Genomic DNA, 22,349 nt, shown 5'->3' with positions numbered 1-22,349 from the left:
GTGCTGTGTGAATCTATGACTATAACTCTAATTATTTTTGAGATAAAATGCCATTGGATGTTCGGAGGGTAGTTAATCAGAATGCTACATAAATACAAGGCCCATTCATTTCACATTACAATGGAGGTGGATTTTCAGAAAGGAACAGGTCATGGAAAACAGGGATTACTTTTTAATGAAGGGTCAAAAGATTTCCTAAGTGCAAGCTTTTGGTCTTTTGGGGGTATCTTGTTTTTTTCAGGGGGTACTTTCTCATTCTTATCAACTCCTTCAGATGAGACACAGTCACAGTAATATTATGTTTGTGTTTGCAATGACTTATTTGATTTTTAGACCTAAAGAAGCAGTATCAGAAGGATTTATCGATAACCGCCACAGTTCCATTAAACTTGAAATCACAACACATAAGGAAAGCTTAAACTTACTGGATATCATATAAGATATTTAAATTGGCAAAAGCTAACAAACAAGCTTCAACTGTTGTCAATACTAATACCCTGTTGCTACATTCTCAAACCGGACATTAGAATGATAATTTCAATTCTAAAATTGTGGAGAACACCAGTGAATGTTTGTGTTCCCCATTAATATATGACGATGAAAATCGGATAAGTGATTCTTTTTTTTAATAATGTGCTGCATCCAACAGTTTTGAGTGAAAAAGACAAATGAACATTGAATGCAGTTTTAAAAAAATAAAGTTATCTTCTTTTGGCTTATAATACATTTTCCTTAATTTTTTCAGACTGTTAAACAACAACCAAATTAGGAGAATACCCAGGGGTGCATTTGAAGATCTGGAGAACTTAAAATATCTGTGAGTAAATCACTTTGTGTTTGAATGTTGGAATGGCCAATTGAACTGCTCTTAAATTTTGAACACGCATGTTTTCAGTTCTTGTTTCCTTTCTCTTTTGTCAAATTCTCATTAATGCCGGAAGTTAAAGGTTCAAAAATGATTAAAGATGATGGCTTAGAAATGCCATGCAGGCCAGTTGGATTTTAGAATCTGTATGCGTCTACTATGAAAATACACTAGAAGTTTTTTTTTAGAGAAGTGAACGTGTGTATTTAACCTTTGCTTCTTGTGTTCCTGGTGAGCACCAGCAATTGAACACACGGTACACAACTTAAAGAGTTTGTTTTGGAGTTGTTGCTGCTAGAGAGGCCAACCTTGATCCAGTTCCATGACCTTCCGTTTTCTCTCTGTGTGAAGATTCCTCTGAATACAGCCCATTTTAAAACTGTTTATTAGACATTTTTGATGTGTGAGAAACCAAACTTACTGAAGACTTTTGGTGCTGTAGACCGGGAAGCAAATAAAAGAATTGTCTGTGTAAGTTTAAAATAAAATTGGCTCTTTGCCTTATTAAAAAATCTTCATAATTTACTGCAGATGGCTATTACTCCTGGTTTCTCTACCCTGGAGATTGCCAGTGAGTATACTGTCTGAATGACACCTGCTTTTGTAGCTGGATAAGAGTATATTGAAGATTTAAACCATTCTGCTCTGAGGCCTTAGCTCCTAAGCTTTTAATTAAGCACCAAAAAGGATCTCTTAAGACATTACTTCCAAACTAATCCAGGTTGTTTAATCTCCAAAATGCAACTAGCAAGTGAGAAAGCTGAAGGAGAAAAGAAAAAGGAAAATATATTCCATTCTAAACTTTTTAAAGTCTAGAGTGGGGAAGAATCTGTGTAAAGAAATGCTAAAGTTAAGTTGTAACTAAAAATACAAAGGAAGAGTAAAATAATTCTGGGGTGAGCACAAGTGAAATGTGTGCAATTTTTAATTTATATTCTATTGTGTTTTTGTTGCAAGGTGATAAGATAGTAGCATTTGTTCATTTTATTCCTCATTTTGGAGTGGTAAATTGCTGCAATAAATTTTTCAGTGCCTTCGTTAAAACTCCCAATCCTTCCAGCAACAGGAGAGGGGATTTTCTTAAGATTAAAACTTTTTGTTGTTCCGACAAGCAAAGTGGACCTTTTCATTGTGCTGTATAAAAATCTGACAAGTATACAGTTAATACGGATAGATAACATTACCAACTTCCTTCCTGCCCCTATGAAAGGGGATGACTCATGCTATGTTGTCTCCAGGGTGCAGACAATCCTTCTGGGGCACTGCTCAAATAGCCTATCACCATTTCAATCAAAATGGTGAGAGCAGAGCATCACAGTTCGCATCAAGATCCATCTGCATGATTTCCAGGAGGAGTGAATTTCCTGCAATCTAGGGTTGTAATTTGGTATTATTTTTGTCCACTGTCTTCCCCCAACTCCCAACCTCTCCTGCATCTTGGGCTTTTTCAGTGCCCCGGTAATGCAGCTAAGGAGTTCAAACTAGCATTTTTCTTGCATGGCTTGGTTGTGCATCACTGGGGAATGCTTTGTGTGATTTATAGCAATAAAAGACAGAGCACGCATCTGTTTGGATTCAGCATTGAGATGAGCCGAGGTCAAGTGATGTTGTTGTGCAGCAGATGATGTACTTACTGCAGACAAGATTTTAGCTCTGTGAACAACTGTCTAATTCAGTGACATAACTGTCGAGCTTGAATTGAAACAAAGATCAACAGCATTAGGATTGCATTAACTTGTGAAATATATTTATTTCATTTGCGCAAGTTTTAAATGTGAGGATTGTAGTTGTGTTTGGATACCTTTGTGCTTCCATTTCATGTTTTTAATATTTTGCACAATGAATTCTGCGGCATTTTCAAAGAGAGTCTGGTGAATTTTGCGTTCAGATTTTTGAAAGGCCATTTTTTATTTCTTTGTTCTTGCTTGCATTAGACTCACTATCACCGTATGCAGGCAGAATTACAGATTCAGCTACAAATCTTGTTCTTCATGCATTTTGTTAAATGAGTAGCATTGTTCTGAGTTGATGGGCTAATTAATGCAGACTGTTTAGACCTTATGAAAGAGCAAAGGAGTATCAAGAATGTGGAAAGCATCAATGAGAATTTTTTTTCCCTCTGTGCGGCTTTATTGGAAACCTTTGTTTCTGGCATATTGACAGCAAACGGGATACATTATTGGCATATATTAATTCAAACTGCTTTTTAAACCACCACTTCATATTGATCAATGACTTTGGGCACTGCTTCCATTACTTATGATAGTCCTGAATTCGTAGTCACTGGTGAAGCAAGTGTGTTGTCACTAGAGTTAAAAGCCTCTCTTAAAAGTAGTATTTCAATGCCAAGAACTGTATCAACCATTAGTGTAACTTAATGTCCTTTTCTGTCGGAGTTCCCAACTCGAGCTACAGTGTTGCTACTGTCTGTTTGAGCAATCAATCATATCCAAGAATTCTGGACCAACCAAACAGAAATAAAAAATGCCAAGTTCAAATTGTGTTCCTTTCTGTGTTTGAGATTAAGTAGAAACAGAAAAAACATCTTTATAAAACATCTGCTAAAAGATTGCAGTTAGTCGCAGTGGAGACATTTGACTTGTTGTTTAGCAGTAGTTATTACTAGAATACTATCAAAAATCTAGTTGCCCCTTTTAATGATATTTCAAACTGTGATGTGAGAATTGAAAGGATGAAGTTCTCACTACATCAGCTGATTCCAGTGATTTTTTGGCTCTGCTGGGGTGATCCACAGTGCAGCTGATGGTGAACGGTCAGTGATGGGTGCCAACATCAGAATTTCTACATTATCTGCCAAACATGAAGTTCGAAAGTTCCTGTACATTTCAAAGGAGAAATGACAACCAACATTGACAGATTGTTGTCAGAATCCAAGCCAAATCTGGCAGTTATCTGGCAGTTTTAAGTACAGCACGCAATACAACATCTGAGCACAGTCGAACAGATTTCCCTCCCCCTTGCATATTTGATTAAAAACATTCTCATGCAGTAAATTCATCAGTTTACTGCCAAATTTCATTATACAGAAAAAAAGTTGCATAACACGAGGTGTTTTTCTCTTCATGTGGATGAGCTTGAATTTGAGATTGATTAAATGATATGAGCTACCAAGACTTAAACAGACTATTAATATATGGAGTGGTTAGTAATTATGACCAAAACATAGTTTTCTGTTCAAAATATACATATTTAAGCCCTCTAAATATACTATTGGCTTAACAGTATATAATAAACTTGCCTGGAATAGCACTCATGAGCAATATTTAGTGGATTCAGCTCTTGTTCTTTTCTAAGTGTTTAAGCATGTTTGTTCAGGTTTACTAAGACATGCACTATGTGTATTAGTTATGAACCAAATCTAACTTTTGAGAAACAGGTCTGGAAAAACTTCACAACAGAATGTTTCGAACATGTCATTCATTCCTGTTCTCCATTACATGCCGTTCATCTCTTATGCTTTCCTCCTTCTGTAATTTTCCAGTGATCTCCTATTTCCAAACAATTTTGTCAGTCACATAACTGTGCATATGTGACCTGAGTGTGTTATGAGAATGTATATCCTAATGTGAATACTGATAGCTGGTTCCTGATGTGCTTTGTTTAGGCCTGTTCAAATTACGGTTGAATTTCAGGAAGGTCAATGAATTATCTTTGAAGAACTGTAATTGGATAATTGAAGCCACACTCATCCTAGTATCACTTTATACTTTTTTAAAGTTAGGAGAGAATGAGTAGTGTCAGACTTTAGTTTCTGAGCAGTCTTTATTTAATAATCAGCAACAGATGGGGTAGGGATTGACCACAGATCAGAGTTAAATTTTCTGTTCAGTGACCTCCCCATATCTTTCCATATCCATAGTGAGGAAATCAGTCCGTTAATTGATAGAACTGGACACTTTGAAGAGGAAACTGTAATCTTGTGTGAGAAATGGACCGGAAGAACAGAGGAGATGGTGTTCCCGTCCGTAAGGCAAAGGAGGTTAAGATGATCTCTGATATCTCTTTGTATATTTCTTCTTAAATCAGTCTGTTCAGAGATGTCATGACACACTCCTGGAGCAGGTGGGACTTGAACCACTGGGCATCCTGCTGCAGAGGTAAGGACATTATCACTGTGCCACAAGAGGGCTGTAACAGATGATCTCTGATGATCAGTTGTATAAAGGGTTTTGATGGAGAAAATAAGGACAATCAGAAATCAAAGGGCACATATTTAACCACCCACCCTCCTGCAAAAATTCCATCCCCTATTCCCAATTCCTTCGCCTCCACCGCATCTGCTCCCAGGATGAGGCATTCCACTCCCGCACATCCCAGATGTCCTCGTTCTTCAAGGACCGCAACATCCCCCCCGCAGTGGTCGAGAACGCCCTCGACCGCGTCTCCCACATTTCCTGCAACTCATCCCTCACACCCTGCCCCCGCAATAACTGCCAAAAGAGAATCTCCCTAGCCCTCACATACCACCCCACCAACCTCCGAATACAACGCATCATCCTCCGACACTTCCAGCCATTACAATCCGATCCCACCACTAAAGACATTTTTCCATCCCCACCCTAATCTGCCTTCCGAGAGACCACTCTCTCCGTGACTCCTTTGTCTGCTCCACACTCCCCTCCAACCCCACCACACCCAGCACCTTCCCCTGCAACCGCAGGAAGTGCTGCACTTGCCCCCAAACCTCCTCCCTCACCCCCAGCCCAGGCCCCAAGATGACTTTGCACATCAAGCAGATGTTCTCTTGCACATCCGCCCATGTGATATACTGCATCTGCAGTACAGGGTGTGGCTTCCTCTACATTGGGAAACCAAGCGGAGGCTTGGGGACTGCTTTGCAGAACACGTCCGCTTGGTTCGCAATAAACAACTGCACCTCCCAATCGCGAACCATTTCAACTCCCCCTCCCATTCTTTAGATGACATATCCATCCTGGGCCTCCTGCAGCGCCATAATGATGCCACCCGTAGGTTGCAGGAACAGCAACTCATATTCCGCTTGGGAACCCTGCAGTCCAATGGTATCAATGCGGATTTCACCAGCTTCAAAATCTCCCCTCCCCCCACTGCATCCCAAAACCAGCCCAGCTCATCCCCGCCTCCCTAACCTGTTCTTCCTCTCACCTATCCCCTTCTCCCACCTCAAGCTGCACCTCCATTTCCTACCGATTAACCTCATCCCGCCCCCTTGACCTGTCCGTCCTCACCAGACTGAGCTATCCCCTCCCTACCTTCCCACCCATACTCTCCTCTCCACCTATCCTCTCCTCTATCCATCTTCGGTCCGCCTCCCCCTCAACCCCTATTTGTTTCAGAATCCTCTCCCCATCCCTTTTCTGATGAAGGGTCTAGGCCCGAAACGTCAGCTTTTGTGCTCCTGAGATCCTGCTTGGACTTCTGTGTTCATCCAGCTTCACACTTTGTTATCTCACATATTTAAGCTGATTTGCAAAAGAACTGAGCAACACAGGAACACATTTTGATGTTGTGTACTGCCCAAAAGTGTAATGGAAACTGATTCATCTATAACTTTCAAAAGGCAATTGGATAAACACTTGAAGCATTTTGAACATGGAAAGACCAAGGGAAGGGAATTAATGAATAGCTCCACTGAAGAATAGGCACAGACATAGACACAGTAGGCTGAGGGGCTTTCCTCAGTGCTCTGTCATTCTATGATACTATACTCAGGAAAAAAAAAGAATGAAGTAGAAGCAGGTGTAGAGCATTTGGCCTCACAAGCCTAGTCCACAGTAAAAAAACAGTCCACGATTGATCTGACTGTGACTTTGAATCAACTTCCCTGCTAGTCCCCACCCTAAAAAGATTGCCTCGCACTTCCAATGGGTATAGGCTCAACCAAGCCAACCATTCTTCATAAGACAATACCTTCACTGAAGAATCCACCAAGTGAACCTTCTGTGAATTGCGTCCAGTGCAAGTACTGTACATCTCTCCTTAAGTACGGGGACAGAAGCCATATGCAGTAACCCGGCTATGTTCTCACTAATGTACTGTATGGTTGGAGCAAGGCTGACTCATTTTTATATTCCAGCCCCCTTACTTCAAAGAGGAACATTCCATTTGCCTTCCTACATACTTGTTGTACCTGCATGGTAATTTCTTATTGGTTATGCATGACAGAACACCCAAATATGTTTATAGTCTAGCACTTGGCAGTCCCTGTTTTTAAATAATACTGTGCTTTTCTACGCTTCCTGTCAAAGTGGATAACCTCATATTTTCACAACTTATGGTCCATCAATAAACACGTTGCCTATTCGGTTCCCCTTATCTATGTCCCTTTTCAGACTCATCATACTCTCTTCTCAAATTGTCGTCCTGTGTCTGTTTGTATGATCAGAAAGTTTAACTACAACACAAATGGTTCTTTCATCCAACCATTAATATAGATTGTAAATAGCTGAGGTGCCAGCACTGATCCCTGTGACAGTCCACTGGTTGCGGAATACTGACCTGAAAATTACATATTTATCCCAACTCAGTTACCTGTTAGTTTGTCAGTTCTCAACAACACCCCTTCCAAATTCAGTAACTCATCACAATGCCGTCAGAAACACGGCGCGGAATTCCAAAAACTTTGCAAGAATGGAAGTAATTCCATTTACCTGAACCTGCAAGTTGGGTGTTTGGTCCTTTATTTCAGCAGCGCTGGTGCAAGGCTCATTACGCAGCTGAAATTTTTTTTGTTTATTCTGAGAGTAACGAGTGAACTTGTTCAAGGATATTGCTTGTCCTGTGGAAGCCTGGTGTCACATCAGATTCAGATATGTGACATCAGGATAGTATTGGTTCAGTTAGTGCCAGTGCACGTGGGGCACTCCCTGTGGCTGCCCTTTGCAAAGGGTAAACTGTGAGGGCTGGATCAGAATATCTGGCAGTGCAGCACAATACAACACATGCCCATGGGAGGGCATAAGGCTTGTGTAGCGCCACCTGATGTTCAGTGGAATAAACAATTCTTGTTCCCAGATTTTCTTTTGAAAGTACTGGAGCCCTTTTTTATACACTATCTGTTGTTTAATATTTTTCTTTCATATCCAGTAAGTTGATATGGCTGATGTTTTGTTGAGGGTAGCAATGGATTAATTGCTAACACTTCCAGTTCTGTTTGTTTTCTTTGGTCAGTGCATTAGGTTTCACTTTTGGTAGCAGCATACAAAAGTTAGTGCCTCGTTACTGATTAAACAGTATGCGATATTTTTTAAATAGATTTTGCCCTACAATTTACATTTGTATGATCCTGTGCTCCCAGCTGTGAAGCTGCATTTGGTGGGTGCACCACCTGGAGAAGAAGCTGCACCATTATAGCTTATATATTTTGGGGTACAACCCTCCACTAACATCGCAGGAATCACAGAATATGTCCTCAAATTTGCCTGCAGTCATTCTGCATGTTATTTCACGCTGAACTCAAAATCTATTCTTGCTCATCCTTTCTCCACCTCGAAACCTATTCATCTCACATCGTCAGCTGTTCCTCAACAATGAATTCTTCCGTTAAACTCTCATCTGCTTTAGAAGGTTACATACACTTGCTCTGAGCTGTCTTTTGATCAGATGGCTGAAAGCTCAGAATCCATTCGTTTATTTCCTTGTTGAGGAATTATTCTGTTTACGAGCCATTTCCTTATCTTTGCCCCCATGGTAGAGTTGAAGTGCTGCCTCAACAACAAACAGTTAGCAAAACACCATTGAGAAAGGTTTCACTTGATTTTGCCTTCCCATGTCAAACTTTAACTTTATAGGAATGCAGCCAATGTTTCAGTCAGACCACTGTTAATGTTGCTGACAGGAAATGCTTGTCTAAAATACTGCTGCATGTGATTTGATATATACCATGAATTTGATGATTCTAATCTCTGAAACCTGGTCTCTTTTCAACCATGATGATGGGGTGTGATTTTAACTACCAGTGGAAAATACAGGCATTGGATTCCCAAAACTTGAGTTCACAGCTTCTTCACAGTAATGTTTAATGTTATTGGCACCTCTATAGTGAAGGCATAGCTTGATCAGAAAGGGAAACGGTTTCACAATTTAGAAATAATCAGGTCTCCAGCCTTAGTCCCTTGTCGCTTTAATGTAACTCCTTTTATTGGGGTATTGAAGGAGACTTCAGAAAGTCACGTGTCAGAAAGTGTAATTTGTAAACTAGTTAAAATGTCTGTAAGAAAATTGACTTTATTTTAAATATTTGAAACTATTGTGGTGAAATGAACGTTTTCTAGCTCAAAATTGAATTATACGACACTCTGAATGAAGCAATGTAATTAAAATCAGAAGGTCACAACTTTTGCTGTAAGGTGACTAAATGACCAGAAGCCGTTTAGAATAAAGAGAGGTCGTCTTTGTTTGTTCTCCCATTCTTGTTGCCTCGTTCTGTTCTTCCACTATTAGTCTTTAAGGCCATGTGAATAAGTAGCCTTTTGAAGCTGTCTTTTCCATATAGAATGTGAGCACATACTTTTCCCACCTATTCTGTGGTGATCAATGACTGCAGGTTAACAGTCTTATCTAAGCATGAAACTATACCTGGTGTTCATAAAGGCACAGGCTTATGATTATGGGAGACTCAAGCAGTTAACGAAATGGGTTGACTTGATAAATGAATATTTTGTGTTGGTTTTCTCAGTGGAGGAAGGAAATGAAATAAAGGTTAAAAATATTTATGGGAGCACTTGGTGGATTCAGTATACAGTTTTTTTATAAACAGTATCAGGCAAAATAATGGAGCTGAACGTCAACAAATCTCCAGAATTTGATTGTTTCAGTTGCTGAGTGAAATTTGGGGAAATTTATCGATTATTTACATTAGATGCATTCACAAAAATAATGATTGTTTTGCTATTCGGTATAAAATGGCACCTTCAGTTTATTTCCATACGTTGTGTTTAGGAACATATGCACTGTCAAATTTTGTTGCTGTTTGTCTCTGTTTCCACAAATGGAGAAGAAAATCTTAAACTGAAATCAGTGAAGATCACTTTGACTGAATGAGCAATGCATAACACTATAAAAATATCAGAAAACTCTGAAGGAAATCGAGTTGTGGATTGGAAAAATTGGAAGTCTTCATGATTTAAAAAGGGAGAGGGAAGCCCATATGCAACAGAAACAGCATTTTTACATCAGTTTTAATGGCTTAGCACCTAGGCTGGTATGGTCTGATTAAGGAGAGTATATACACATTTGTGAAGGTCAGGTCATACCTGTCCTATTGAGTTAAGTTGTTTAGGTCAGTCACTAGCATGGTGGACAGGGAACTTGTAATGTGTGGAATATGGTTTCAGGAGAATGATGTTGGAGCACAAAAATATACGCTATGAAGGTGGCTGAACCAATCAAATACTCTAAACTGATGAACCAAATCAATAGGTCAACCCAATTCATTGTGTCCAGTGGAGAATTCAGAACTAGGGTGCTTAATCTTAAATGACTTGTCTGTTTTTTTAAGACTGCTATCAGGAAGTACTTATTCACAGAATAGTGAAAATCTGAAACTGTCTTTGCAAAAAGCTGTGGATTCTGGATGAATTGAAAGTTCAAGACAGATATAAAATGATTCCAATTACAGGTTAGGATATCAACATTGTGGAGAATGGGATTGAGGTACAGATTTTCTTTTCTCATTCTTCGTAGTGTATGAGGCAAACAAGATGTTTCTTGGTACCGATCAGCCATAAATAAATAATGGATTCGTTTTGAATGGCCTTGTTCCTAATAACTTCAGTCATTTCCAGAAGAACGAGTTGAGAGTCAGACCAAACTTGCAAGATTTGTAGCTGCCAAGGTGATTGGGTAAATATCACTAGTAAAACAAATAGCGTGCTAAAACAAATCATCAGAGGCAAACAATACAGCAATTGTCTACATCACCTTAAAATTTCAATGAGTTATGTAGAACATTTCAGTGAGAAAGACAAATTGGCGTGATTCTGACCAGATCATGAGCAGGATAACCAAGTGTGGGGCCGGATGAACACAGCAGGCCAAGCAGCATCTTAGGAGCACAAAAGCTGACGTTTCGGTCCTAGACCCTTCATCAGCCTGCTGTGTTCATCCAGCCCCACACTTTGTTATCTTGGATTCTCCAGCATCTGCAGTTCCCAATATCTCATGAGCAGGGTAACAGGTTTTCACAACTGACAGAAACCAACAGGCAACTGGTTTTGCTTGGGGCAGAGGAGTGTTATGACAAATAAGTGAAATTTCAGATGTCCAGTTTTTAAACTATCACAAATTCAGTTATGAGTTGCTTCGCCCAGATCAAAATTCAGCTGGAGCACAGGTATTATGGGTGTAATCTTCACCATCCAATGAAGACAGACAAGGAGGCAAAATAGGTCAGAAACCAAGGAATCAACGCATCAGGCCGGGCCCCTTATGCATTCCATCTCCAAGCAATCTTGTCAGAGGTGGAGACGGGTGACTGTTTTTTTTGGCATTACCTAGAGAAAACAATTCTAGTAAGAATGCAGAAGCATTGTGAAAATATGAACAGTAAATTCACAATATATTCTCTGTTGGTGATGTGTTTCAGTTGTGCAATAGTTACATATAGTTACAAAGCTTGTTTAGGACCTTAGTGTTATGCGTTGCTCATGCAGTCAAAGTGATCTTCACTGATTTCGGTTTAAGATTTTCTTCTCCATTTATGGAAACAGAGACAAACAGCAACAAAATTTGACAGTGCATATGCTCCTAAACATAACGTATGGAAATAAATTGAAGGTGCCATTTTATACTGAATAGCAAAACAATCATTATTGTGGTTAAACAATAATGCAAAAATAAACAGGGACTGTATTCCTCTAGATGTAGTTTCTTTCTCCATTCCTTTCACCACACTGTTGACATCTGAGCCATCAGCAATATAGAGCTTAAACTTTGCAATTGCTTGCCTTCACTTTTCCGCCTCTGCATCCTGCTTTAAGATCCCCTCCTCCCCACAAGCAATTGACCCAAATTCTTCATATCACTTCTTCCACACAGCTTTTAGTCAGCCCTCCTTATTGCTTCTATTTTGCCTCAGTGTCTGCTATGCTTCTGTAGAACATCTTGGGGCCTTTTTCTGTTTTAAAAACACTGCAAGTATAAGCTATTGTGAATGATTGGACTAATGCAGTAGGTTTACAATATAAACTAATTGAAAGAGGCATAAAAACATGCTAAAAATGATAGAACTTTCAAATAAACAGATCTGCAATTAGCCAAATTATATCTCTGAGAAGATCAGTTTTTCGGTTGTTTGCTACTAATACTAGAATAGATAATTTTTTTTCTGATTTAGAAACAGGATGAGGTCAAATAATGGTGAATCCTAAATTCTGCTGCAACTTGCTTGATATCTGAGATAGAACAGCTATATTCTGCATGGAGTTGAGAATGAGTATTTTGCTTCAAGGCTGTTCAGGATTTGCAGATCTATTAACATCCACATAATATATAAACTCACAGGTATTTAAAAATAATATATACATAGTTATGAAGGCACTCCCGTTATTTATGTTGTTTTTGGGGATACAAATGTAAATTATTGTTCCAGTTGGTTTATAAAGGATCAAAAGATTAAGGGTAAATAGGCTTTGTTCTGAAAAGCCAACTTAGACTTTTATATTCTAAAAAGGCACACTGGAAGAAACAATTAAGTGACCAGCTAGTACATTATAAACTATAGAACTGCTTGGATCTGCTTACAGTGAAGTTACATGTTTGGGCAGGAGTTTTTGGATTTTTTTGCATATTGTTTCAAAATAGATAGTTGGTAACTTATTGTGTACCCCACTGAGACAAGTCACACAACTCCTCCACTTTCACCTGAAAAGAAGAATCTTATGAGAAACCAGTTTTGAGAAGTGCAAAACCAGAGGCAGCTATTCTCTTTTGATATCTCTTGAATAAACTGCCTCTGAAAATATCCCAGTGACAAGCACATTTGTCTAATGATACGTATCTACATATGCCAGGACCCCAGATCAAAGCCACCTGAAAGATTGCATCTTATCCCTTTTTTTCCCTTCATGAACCAACGATTAGTTTGTTCAAGCCTTTTTTTTTCCGTACAATTCATATCTGTTGAGAAATTCTCAGCTTTTATCTTTAACTGGCATTTGTACATATGATGGGGTATTTGGAAGGCTATCTGTTTAAATTGTTATATTTCAAACTGTTAATTTGCTTTTCAGCTTTATAAATAAGTTGTTTTTTTTTTCAATAATTTTGATGATTTCATTGCTTAGGAAAGAAAGTTAGATGGCTGAATTATGTTCTGAAATTGATAGATTTACCCGCATGAATGACAACATCAAAAGCTGGATCAAAGATTTTCTTTACGCATATGTTGAGACTTGTGGAATAGTAGGACCATAGAGAAACACTACACTCCTCCCACCTCAGTCATAACGTATGAATGCAGATTTTTGTGCGATTTGAAATCTAGTTAAAAATATGGAGTACTGGTACTTTCTGAGGCTAAGCCTAGTTATGGTTTTCTTGGTGGATTTTGCTGTATGCTCTGAAAACCAGGTAGCTCTGTCTGTTGTTGTGACCTTTCTGCAAAGGGTGGATTTATCCTCGAGTAATTTGCAAAAATTAGTCATGGCCAGACTAATTGCATGGCAGAAAGGTTGGAGTTAGACTTAAAAGCAGTGGTCAGGAAATTAAATATAATTTTGGGAAGAGCCCAGCATTTGAAATTCAATGAAGGTAAAGATAATCCAGATGCTAGTTCAAATAAATTAGCTATAATTCAGTTACAGAGGATTCAGCTTGAAATAGAAAAGGAAAAATAACGACAAGTGGTCCCCGATTTATGTACATCCAACATATGAATGCTTGTCCTCATGAATGAGATTCCATATTCATAATAATTCTAAAGATTAACATGCATACATTTTCTCGTACTTGTGCACAGCTGTTTTATGTTGTGTTGTGCTCAGACCCAAGAAGGAAACCCATTCGTAACTTGGAGACTGCCCATATGCAAACTTGAACGGCAAAGTGGAATGGAAAAAGTAAAACGTGAATTTGAGAAAGAAGCAGAAGCAATAGAAAGGATACTTCAGAGAGAGGACAAGGGAGAACAAGACCACTTAAGAACCTGGAACGAGAATAATTAAAACAAAGAGAGAGAGGTTGAGATTATAAGAATACTGTCTTAAAAGGCGACACCTCAGGGAAAAAAAAGGGTGAACTTGCCTCCAATGAACCTCAGATGAGAATGGATCTGATTTCAACCTAGGATCTCGTGGAGAGCTGCTTCAGTTTGTGCAAATTAAAGTTTCAGGGAAAAGTCACACAGTCATTTTTCATCTCTGAAAAGATAGCTCAACAGAGGAGATTGTAGGAAGAAAACTGGACAGTGCTTAGTCAGTGCAAGCTCTTTGGCAGCACTCATAAAGTTTATGTCTTGCTTTTTTAGGAGGCTTCAACTGGTGGAAATGGCAAAGGGAAAAAAAAAGCTCAATGCTAATAATTTTGTCCCTGTGGTTGACACTGCCCTGTGGCTACAGAGCAGTCTGGGCAGATTCATATAGAATTTGTGATAGTAAAGCAAATTGTCTTGGATTGGTGAATGTGAACACTAAACATAGGAGCCATCAATGGGATCCTTAGGCTAATAATTCTCTTGGAAAGGTTTTGTTTTAAATTGTTAGTAAGACCTACATAGAGAACCAAAGATTTCAACACCCAAGCTAAGATGGTTGATGAGTTTGTCCACCAGATCAATCCATTTTCCTGTACATCCTGACAACCTGAGAACGACAGAAGGGAGGATGATGAAAGGATGGTGAATGGACAGTCAAAGGAAGGGACAGCTTTGAATCCAGAAAGTAAAGTGTTGAGTGTGGAAATTATGCCAGAACCCAAGGGTTTCCTTTGCCACAGATGAGCCATATTGCACAGATTTTTCAAAATTACAGGGTAAACCCATGGGAATTGTTGGGATATACAAGATAAGGGGAGAGAAAGAGGCCCTGACCGAGAGTACAAGAAGGTATAGCTCTGTCTACAGTTGTAAGATCAAATCCAGACAACATTGAGATGAATAAGATACCTGATAATAACTCTTAAAAGGAAAAGTAACTCCTTATCCCTTAAATGATACTGCTAAACAAAGCCTTTGACTTTGATCCTTATGTCGTCATTATGTTCAGGAATAGTGCCAGAAGACTGGAGGATAGTAAATGTCAACCCCATGTTCAAGAAGGGGAGGAGGGACAATCCTGGTAATTACAGACCAGTGAGCCTTACTTCAGTTGTGGGTAAAATGTCAAAAATGATTATAAAAGATAGGATTTATAATCATCTAGAAAGGAATAATTTGATTCGGGATAGTCAACACAGTTTTATGAAGGGTAGGTCGTGCCTCACAAACCTTATTGAGTTCTTTGAGAAAGTGACCAAACAGGTGGTTGAGGGTAAAACGGTAGATGTAGTCTATGTGGATTTCAGTAAAGCATTTGATAAGGTTCGCCATGGTAGGCTATTGCATAAAATATGGAGTCATGGGATTGAGGGTGATTTAGCGGCTTGGATCAAACATTGGCTAATTGGAAGAAGACAGAGGGTGGTGGTTGATGAGAAATGTTCATCCTGGAGTTCAGTCACTAGTGGTGTACCGCAAGGAGCTATTTTATGGTCACTGCTGTTTGTAATTTTTATAAATGACCTGGATGAGGGCATAGAAGTATGGGTTAGTAAATTTGCAGATGACACTAAAGTCAGTGGAGTTGTGGATAGTGGGAGGATGTTGCGGCTTGCAGAGGAACATAGATATGCTGCAGAGATGGGCTGAGAGGTGGCAAATGGAGTTTAATGCAGAAAAGTATAACGTGATTCACTTTGGAAGGAGTAACAGAGTACTGGGCTAATGGTAAGATTCTTGGTAGTGTGGATGACCAGACAGTTCTCGGTGTTGATGTGCATAGATCCCTGAAAGTTGCCACCCAGGTTGATAGGGTTGTTCAGAAGGCATACAGTGTGTTAGGTTTTATTGGTAGAGGGATTGCGTTTTGGAGCCACGAGGTCATGTTTCAGCTGTACAAAACTTTGGTGCGGCCGCACTTGAAGTATTGCATACAGTTCTGGTCGCCACATTATAGAAAGGACGCGGAAGCATTGGAAAGTGTGCAAAGGAGATTTACCAGAATGTTACCTGGTGTGGAGGGAAGATCTTATGAGGAAAGGCTGAGGGATTTGAGGCTGTTTTCGTTCGAGAGAAAAAGATTAAGAAGTGACTTAATAGAGACATACAAGATGATCAGAGGATTAGATAGGGCGGACAGTGTGAGCCTTTTTCCTCAGATGGAGATGGCTAACACGAGGGGACATAGCTTTTAAATTGAGGATTGATAGATATAGGACAGATGTCAGAGGTAGGTTCTTTACTCAGAGAGTAGTAAGGGCATGGAATGCCCTGCCTGCAACAATACCAGACTCGCCAAGTTTAAGGGCATTTAAATGGTCATTGGATAACATGTGGATGATAATGGAATAGTGTAGGTTAGATGGACTTCAATTTGGTTTCACAGGTCAACGCAACATCGAGGGCCGAAGGGCCTGTACTGCGCTGTAGTGTTCTGTGTTCTGTGTTCTAAACCTTTTGTCATAGCTGGGAATACAGCAGCCATCCACACTGTTACTGGGGAGAGGCCTAACTTTACCATTATCAAACATTGGATGCCTGGGTTTTACTCAGTTTTGAAAAAAGAGGGAGAACATAGGTCAGGAGCCCATAAAATAGCCATGGTACAGGTCTAAGGATCTGGCACACCCAAGCACGTACAAGTCGATATTTTCACTGACCAGGTCTTCACAAGGAGGTGATAACATTTTATAAAATGTGCCATAAATTCCAGATGGTGGGAAAGCTGCAACCTGCGAATAAACTGGTTTTGCTGTTTCTCATACCAAATTTTTTAAAAAGTCATTCAGTAAGGTGTCAGTAGAGTGTGGGGCCTTGACTGCGAGTAAAAGCAGGACACCAGTAAATCCTCACTTCTATGGATTTAGCTACTCATATCCCAGTGACTATTCCTTTGGGAAGAACTTCTGCTGAGGTACTGGTAGACAAGTTAACCCACTTCTTCACTGTGTGGTTGACTGATGCACATTCAGTCGCATCAATGTTCTAATTTTGCATCTAAAGTTGACAGGAAATAAGTTATGAGTAGTTTACTTATAATGCAATTAATGTTCTGAGTGTAACACTCCCAAACCCAATGCGCTTTTGGTTGGTACCATCAAAGCCTCAAAATAATGATCGAGATTTACCTTGATATGAACAGATTCTTGGGAGGACCACTTAGATCAGCTAGAAATTCTGTTTGGCCAAGTACAGCCAGCTGACCTGATGAAAAAGCCTTGTCCAAATAAGTTTGCAAAAGCCTGAGTAACCTATTTAGGGCATATAGTAGGGCAAGGACCGGTGTTGCCAAGATGAGCAACAGTACCAACATTCTAGGAGTTCCCTGTCCTAAGATTCAACTTGTGTCATTTCTGTTGTAACATAGAAAAAAATTTCAGTGTAATACCTTCTCTATTGAAGGATTTTCTCCGAAAGGAAGCTAAAGTAGTATGGCCAAGGGAGTGCTAAACACCTCCTGAGAGGCTGTGAGCAATTTTGTTCAAAAACCAGCATTCACTGCTCAAGGTTTTTCTGAACCCTTGAAGAAAGCAATGGCTAGTGACCGGATGGTAGCTATCGTCTTGGTACAGAAAGTTTCCAAAGGAGCTAAATCAACATCAGAAGAGATACTCTACAGTGGAAAAACTAACTCCAAGATTACCACACACTTCTAAACATTTTAAATTGTGTGTCTGCAATGTTGATAGGATGACACTGATCACAACCCCTTACACTTTGTGGAAAAGTTGAAAGGAACAATGGCATTCTATTTTCATGAAGTTGACTATTAGATTAGATTCCCTACAGTGTGGAAACAGGCCCTTCAGCCCAACAAGTCCACACCACCACTTGAAGCATCCCACCCAGAACCATCCCCCTATAACCCACACACCCCTGAACACTACAGACGATTTAGCATGGCTGTTCCACCTAGCCTGCACATCTTTGGACTGTGGGAGGAAACCGGAGCACCCGGAGGAAACCCACGCAGACATGGGGAGAATGTGCAAACTCCACACAGACAGTCACCCGAGGCTGGAATCAAACCTGGGTCCCTGGCGCTGTGAGGCTGCAATGCTGTAACTCAAAGATTATCTTCATTGCAAGGGAAAAAAAAACAAATTGCCATTCCTATGTTTAGAGTTTAACTTTGAATTCCCTGAATACTAGGATGGTTCCTGGCACAATAGTAGTTACTTATACTGAATGATTGAAAATGAGTGTTTAACTACGGCATTTTATGTTTTGCTTTCATGTCCACACTTCCTCATGAAACAGTGTTTAAAAGTAGTGCTTCATTCCTCCAAAGTTAGAGGTATTAGGAGGATGCTAGTATTACTCCTGTTGAAGTTTTTTTTTCAAAAAAAATGTTTATTATTCAAAGGTATGTTTTGTTTTAAAGAAATCCTGGAAAGTCACTGAATTTTTATAAACTTACTGGAAGGGACAATTAAACTGTGTAAACATCTGGAGCCTTATAGACGATGGAACTGCTTGAAATTGTTTCCAGAAAATTTACATCCGGTTTATGGCTGTGGGAGTTTTGGTCTTATTTTAAGATATTGTCTGGAAGAGGCAGTTGGTGTGTAGCCTGCTCGGTAAAGTAATCAATTCATTTCACCTGTTTTGAAAAAAAATCATTGGAAAAGCTAGTGTAGGAGCTGAATAAACCTGATGCAGGTATTCTCTTGAGAAGCATTGCTTTTGGTATCTCCCAAACGATTCCAGTGACAATGTCATGTTTAGTGACAAGTGTCTTTTCAGAAGGCCAGGCTGAAAGCCATTTGTACTGTTTCATATTTTGTCTTTTCTTCACAAATCAACAATCATTTAGCCAACTCTTTTTTTGTCACGTTAATATCTGTAGAGAAAGTTTTTATTTACTGATGCATGTATGTATGTTAGGTTAGGTTATTTAGAAGGGCGACAAGTTATACTGTTTTATTTCAATCGGTGTTAATAAGCTTTGCTTCCTTTTGAAAAGTTAAAAAAAGAAACGTAATAACTAAACAGTTTATCAAAGAAGCCTCGATGTCAGATTTATATTTAAAATTGATAGGTTTACACATATGATTGACATTTGAATATTGGGTCAAAGCCATTTTTAATAAATGTTGGAGTTACAGAAAGTCCAAGCCCTTTACCTTGGTTATAACAATATCCCGTTGTTTTTGATTTCAGTACTTACGCCAAGCATGCCAATGAGATTTTCTTAATTTTGTGTCCACCTTAAGTCATAAAATAACACTATGGACTGCAATTCCATTCTCTGGCCACAAATGAGAAAGCTGAGTTGACCGATTCCTAGTTTTTCAAACTCCCCTGTCTGCAGTCTTACATACGATCTGTATTATAACATATTGCTATTTTAATTGCTCTAGTTTAGATGTTTTTTAGAGCCCTCATCCTTGTTTTCAGTCTCCTCATGACCTCGCTTCTAACTATCTGTGCACTTTCCTCCTTCAACTCCGCAACTCTGTAAGTTAACTGTGCTTCTTCAGTCTGGCACAGCCTCAGTTTCCATGTTCAGCATGAAATGGGCATGTTTAGACACAAATGCTCAAACCTTTCAGAGGTATGGGAGCACTCTTGTTGGGCCAGCTGGTTTGCTTCTGCCATTCAGTTTTATATACTTGTGTGTGCTGCCATTTACAATTGTTTCACCATTTGATACATTTCTTGTCTCCAGATATTAGATCACATTTTTCTATGTAATCATATGCGTTTATATTTTGTGCACTTCTATGAACTCTTACTGTGGAATGACACTTGAGATGATCAGCAGAATAAATATTTTTGAAGTATAAAATTGTGAAGTATTTGTTGCAGAAGTCAAGTATTTGAACCTACTCAAAAGTGGCACACTGTGCTCAGTCTGAGTTCCCTCCTGCATAGCTCAACTTTATAAATGTGAGAAATCACTAAAAGCTATCTTCGTTAGTCAGTAAAAAAAGACAGCAAGCTAACTAAAGAGTAGCTAACTGAGCTGGTGGCTTTATTAATTGCTTTGCGTGTTGACATTTTCTATGAGTCGGATTGTGTTGAATTGCACACTGTTCATTAGACTTCTTCCTGAGCTCTTCAGCTGTATTCTTTGCACTGAGTGTTGGTGGAAACATGAACTAATATGGTTGTGCAAACAGTACCTGAGCACCTGGGAGCTTAGTGAATAACAGTGCCACTAATATTTATCACTAATCATGAAACTTTAAGGATTGCTGAAAAAAGGGGGAAATAATGAATTAGAGTAGAACAGGTATTATCTGAATGAAAGAAATGTTGAATAAAGAAAAAAAAGAGGTGACCAAAGTTAAAATATGTAGAAACCTAGAAAGACAACTTATAATTATATTTTTAAATTAGCTTGTCAGACATATTATGATACGCTTGTTGAACATGTGGGATTTGAAATTGTTCCTCCTGGCCCAGAGGTGGTGACATTACCATTTTGTTACAGAAGCCGTTTGAGCAGTTCATACTGTTACTTTCTGTGCCAGAGAAGTTGACTGAGATGGTATTAAGCAATATTACCTTGAATAAAGGATACCTATTCTAATTACCAGACTTTAGTCAGCATAGACGCGGTGGGCCAAAGGGCCAGTTTATATGCTGTAAGACTCTATGACTTTATCTTCTGATGTAAGTTTATTAGGCAGTTAAAATGTAAATCCAGCAAACTCCTAAAATCAACATGGTAAGGCACTTCTGGTGTAAAGCAAATGGCACAACAATGTGAGTGAAAAAGCAAGTTCCAAGATTCACAGCTTGTGATTTATTTTAACCCTTGAAGTTGCAGGCTAATTTGTGCATTAATAATAGCACATTCAATGAACATACTCAGTTTACTGAATTGAACTGATTATATGTTTGCATATGGTGACTAGACTTAAGGTTTAAGATGCATCTTTCCATTCTTATATTTTCCTATTTCTTAACATTTTACCTTGACAATCAGATCTGTTACATTCAACACTTACTGGAATGTTGCATATTTTACTTAATGTTCCTCATTGTGCCCAATACTTCAAAAAAGAAAAATTCAAACTTCCAGTTGGCAGCTGAAAGGATAGCACAGCAAGTTTTCACATTTCAAGACTTTTACTCTACAGAGTAAAAGCACTTAGACTAAACACTCCTTTTGAAGACAGCTTATGATTTAAAGAATAGAGCAGAACATGCCCCTTTTTACTTATAACAAATATGTATTCTTTATGCCGTCCCCAAACTAGTCTTCCAATGTTTTGGACCCAGTCTAAAGTGATTCTTGATGTTGAGAGTATACTTCCATTGCTTTCCTTTCGCAGCATGATTATTCTAATCCCAAAACAGCCTAGCATGGTGAGCGATTTTCTTCCTGATTCTCCCTGTAGTGGAAACTAGGAAAGTTTTGATCAGATCTTCATGAATTTGATCTTTCCAGTCAAGGGCAAAACTCCCATTCTCATTCCTGTGCAGTAAACTATAGAGACTTTCAGTCCCTTGCTGCTCACTTCTCTTTTGTATCCCCTCATACTGCCTGTGTCTGACTAGCTGTTCTTTAGTCCTGAATTCTATTCTACTATGGAAGTAAATGAATATAGTTTGATATGTAACCATTTAGACATTCTCAATATCCTTCTGGGACTTTAGAGACTAGTAGTCTAGTTGCTGTAAGCACAAAGAACTGGTGCAAGACTCCTTTAGTGAACCTTTCACACACTCTTTCCAGCAAACAACTTGGGGTTCATTTTATTGTTTAACACCCACCATCACCCAGGGTTAAGCAGGCTTCAGAACAATCATGTGACCCCCATCATTATTACTTCAATTTAAAGAGACAATCCCAATATATCAAGAGGGCCTGATGTTATCATTGAGATTACAGTTGCCATCAGCAAAAGATTGTGAAAAGGATAGAATTGGTCAACTATTTTCAAAGCTGTCAAATTATGTAGCAGTGAGATGGCATTAGTTTGAGCAATTTAACCCTTAACTTGACAACTACTCAGTTGCGAACATGACATCAGATAAATAAATCAAGGCAGAAGTTCTGTGTGCTCCAAATGTGTCCATTCTTCAACAGCACTTAAAAATTAATGCATGGATTAATGTGTTTTTCACTCCCCAGTTTGATTTAAATGTTTTGTTTGAGTACCTAAATTATTGATCAGAAATTATTGATCAGTTTCCCTGGCCCGACTGATCATTTATCAGATAGGTAACCATTACTTTTTGACCATGCTGAGAAAACTTCCCAGTCTTGTTTTATCCCCAATACCCATTACTTTTAGACTTGCTTTGTGTCTACATTCTGTCCATTATTACTTGTTT

At 39.0% G+C, this 22,349-nt stretch overlaps 1 protein-coding gene across 2 annotated transcripts in view; it reads left to right on the top strand.

Annotated features, from left to right (window-relative positions):
- The window catches only part of LOC125452501 (peroxidasin homolog), a 243,236-nt gene that overhangs the window by 107,787 nt on the left and 113,100 nt on the right, over positions 1–22,349 (top strand). For both annotated transcript variants that reach the window (XM_048531013.2, XM_048531012.2), the window contains exon 3: positions 746–817. In XM_048531013.2, the coding sequence (XP_048386970.2) occupies positions 746–817 (72 nt within the window). The remainder of the gene's footprint in view (positions 1–745; positions 818–22,349) is intronic.

The sequence above is a fragment of the Stegostoma tigrinum genome, chromosome 4, assembly GCF_030684315.1.
Source record: "Stegostoma tigrinum isolate sSteTig4 chromosome 4, sSteTig4.hap1, whole genome shotgun sequence".
In the NCBI taxonomy this organism is placed as follows: Eukaryota; Metazoa; Chordata; class Chondrichthyes; order Orectolobiformes; family Stegostomatidae; genus Stegostoma; species Stegostoma tigrinum.
Note: the sequence above shows the minus strand (reverse complement) of the source record. Positions and strands in the feature narration are given on the sequence as shown.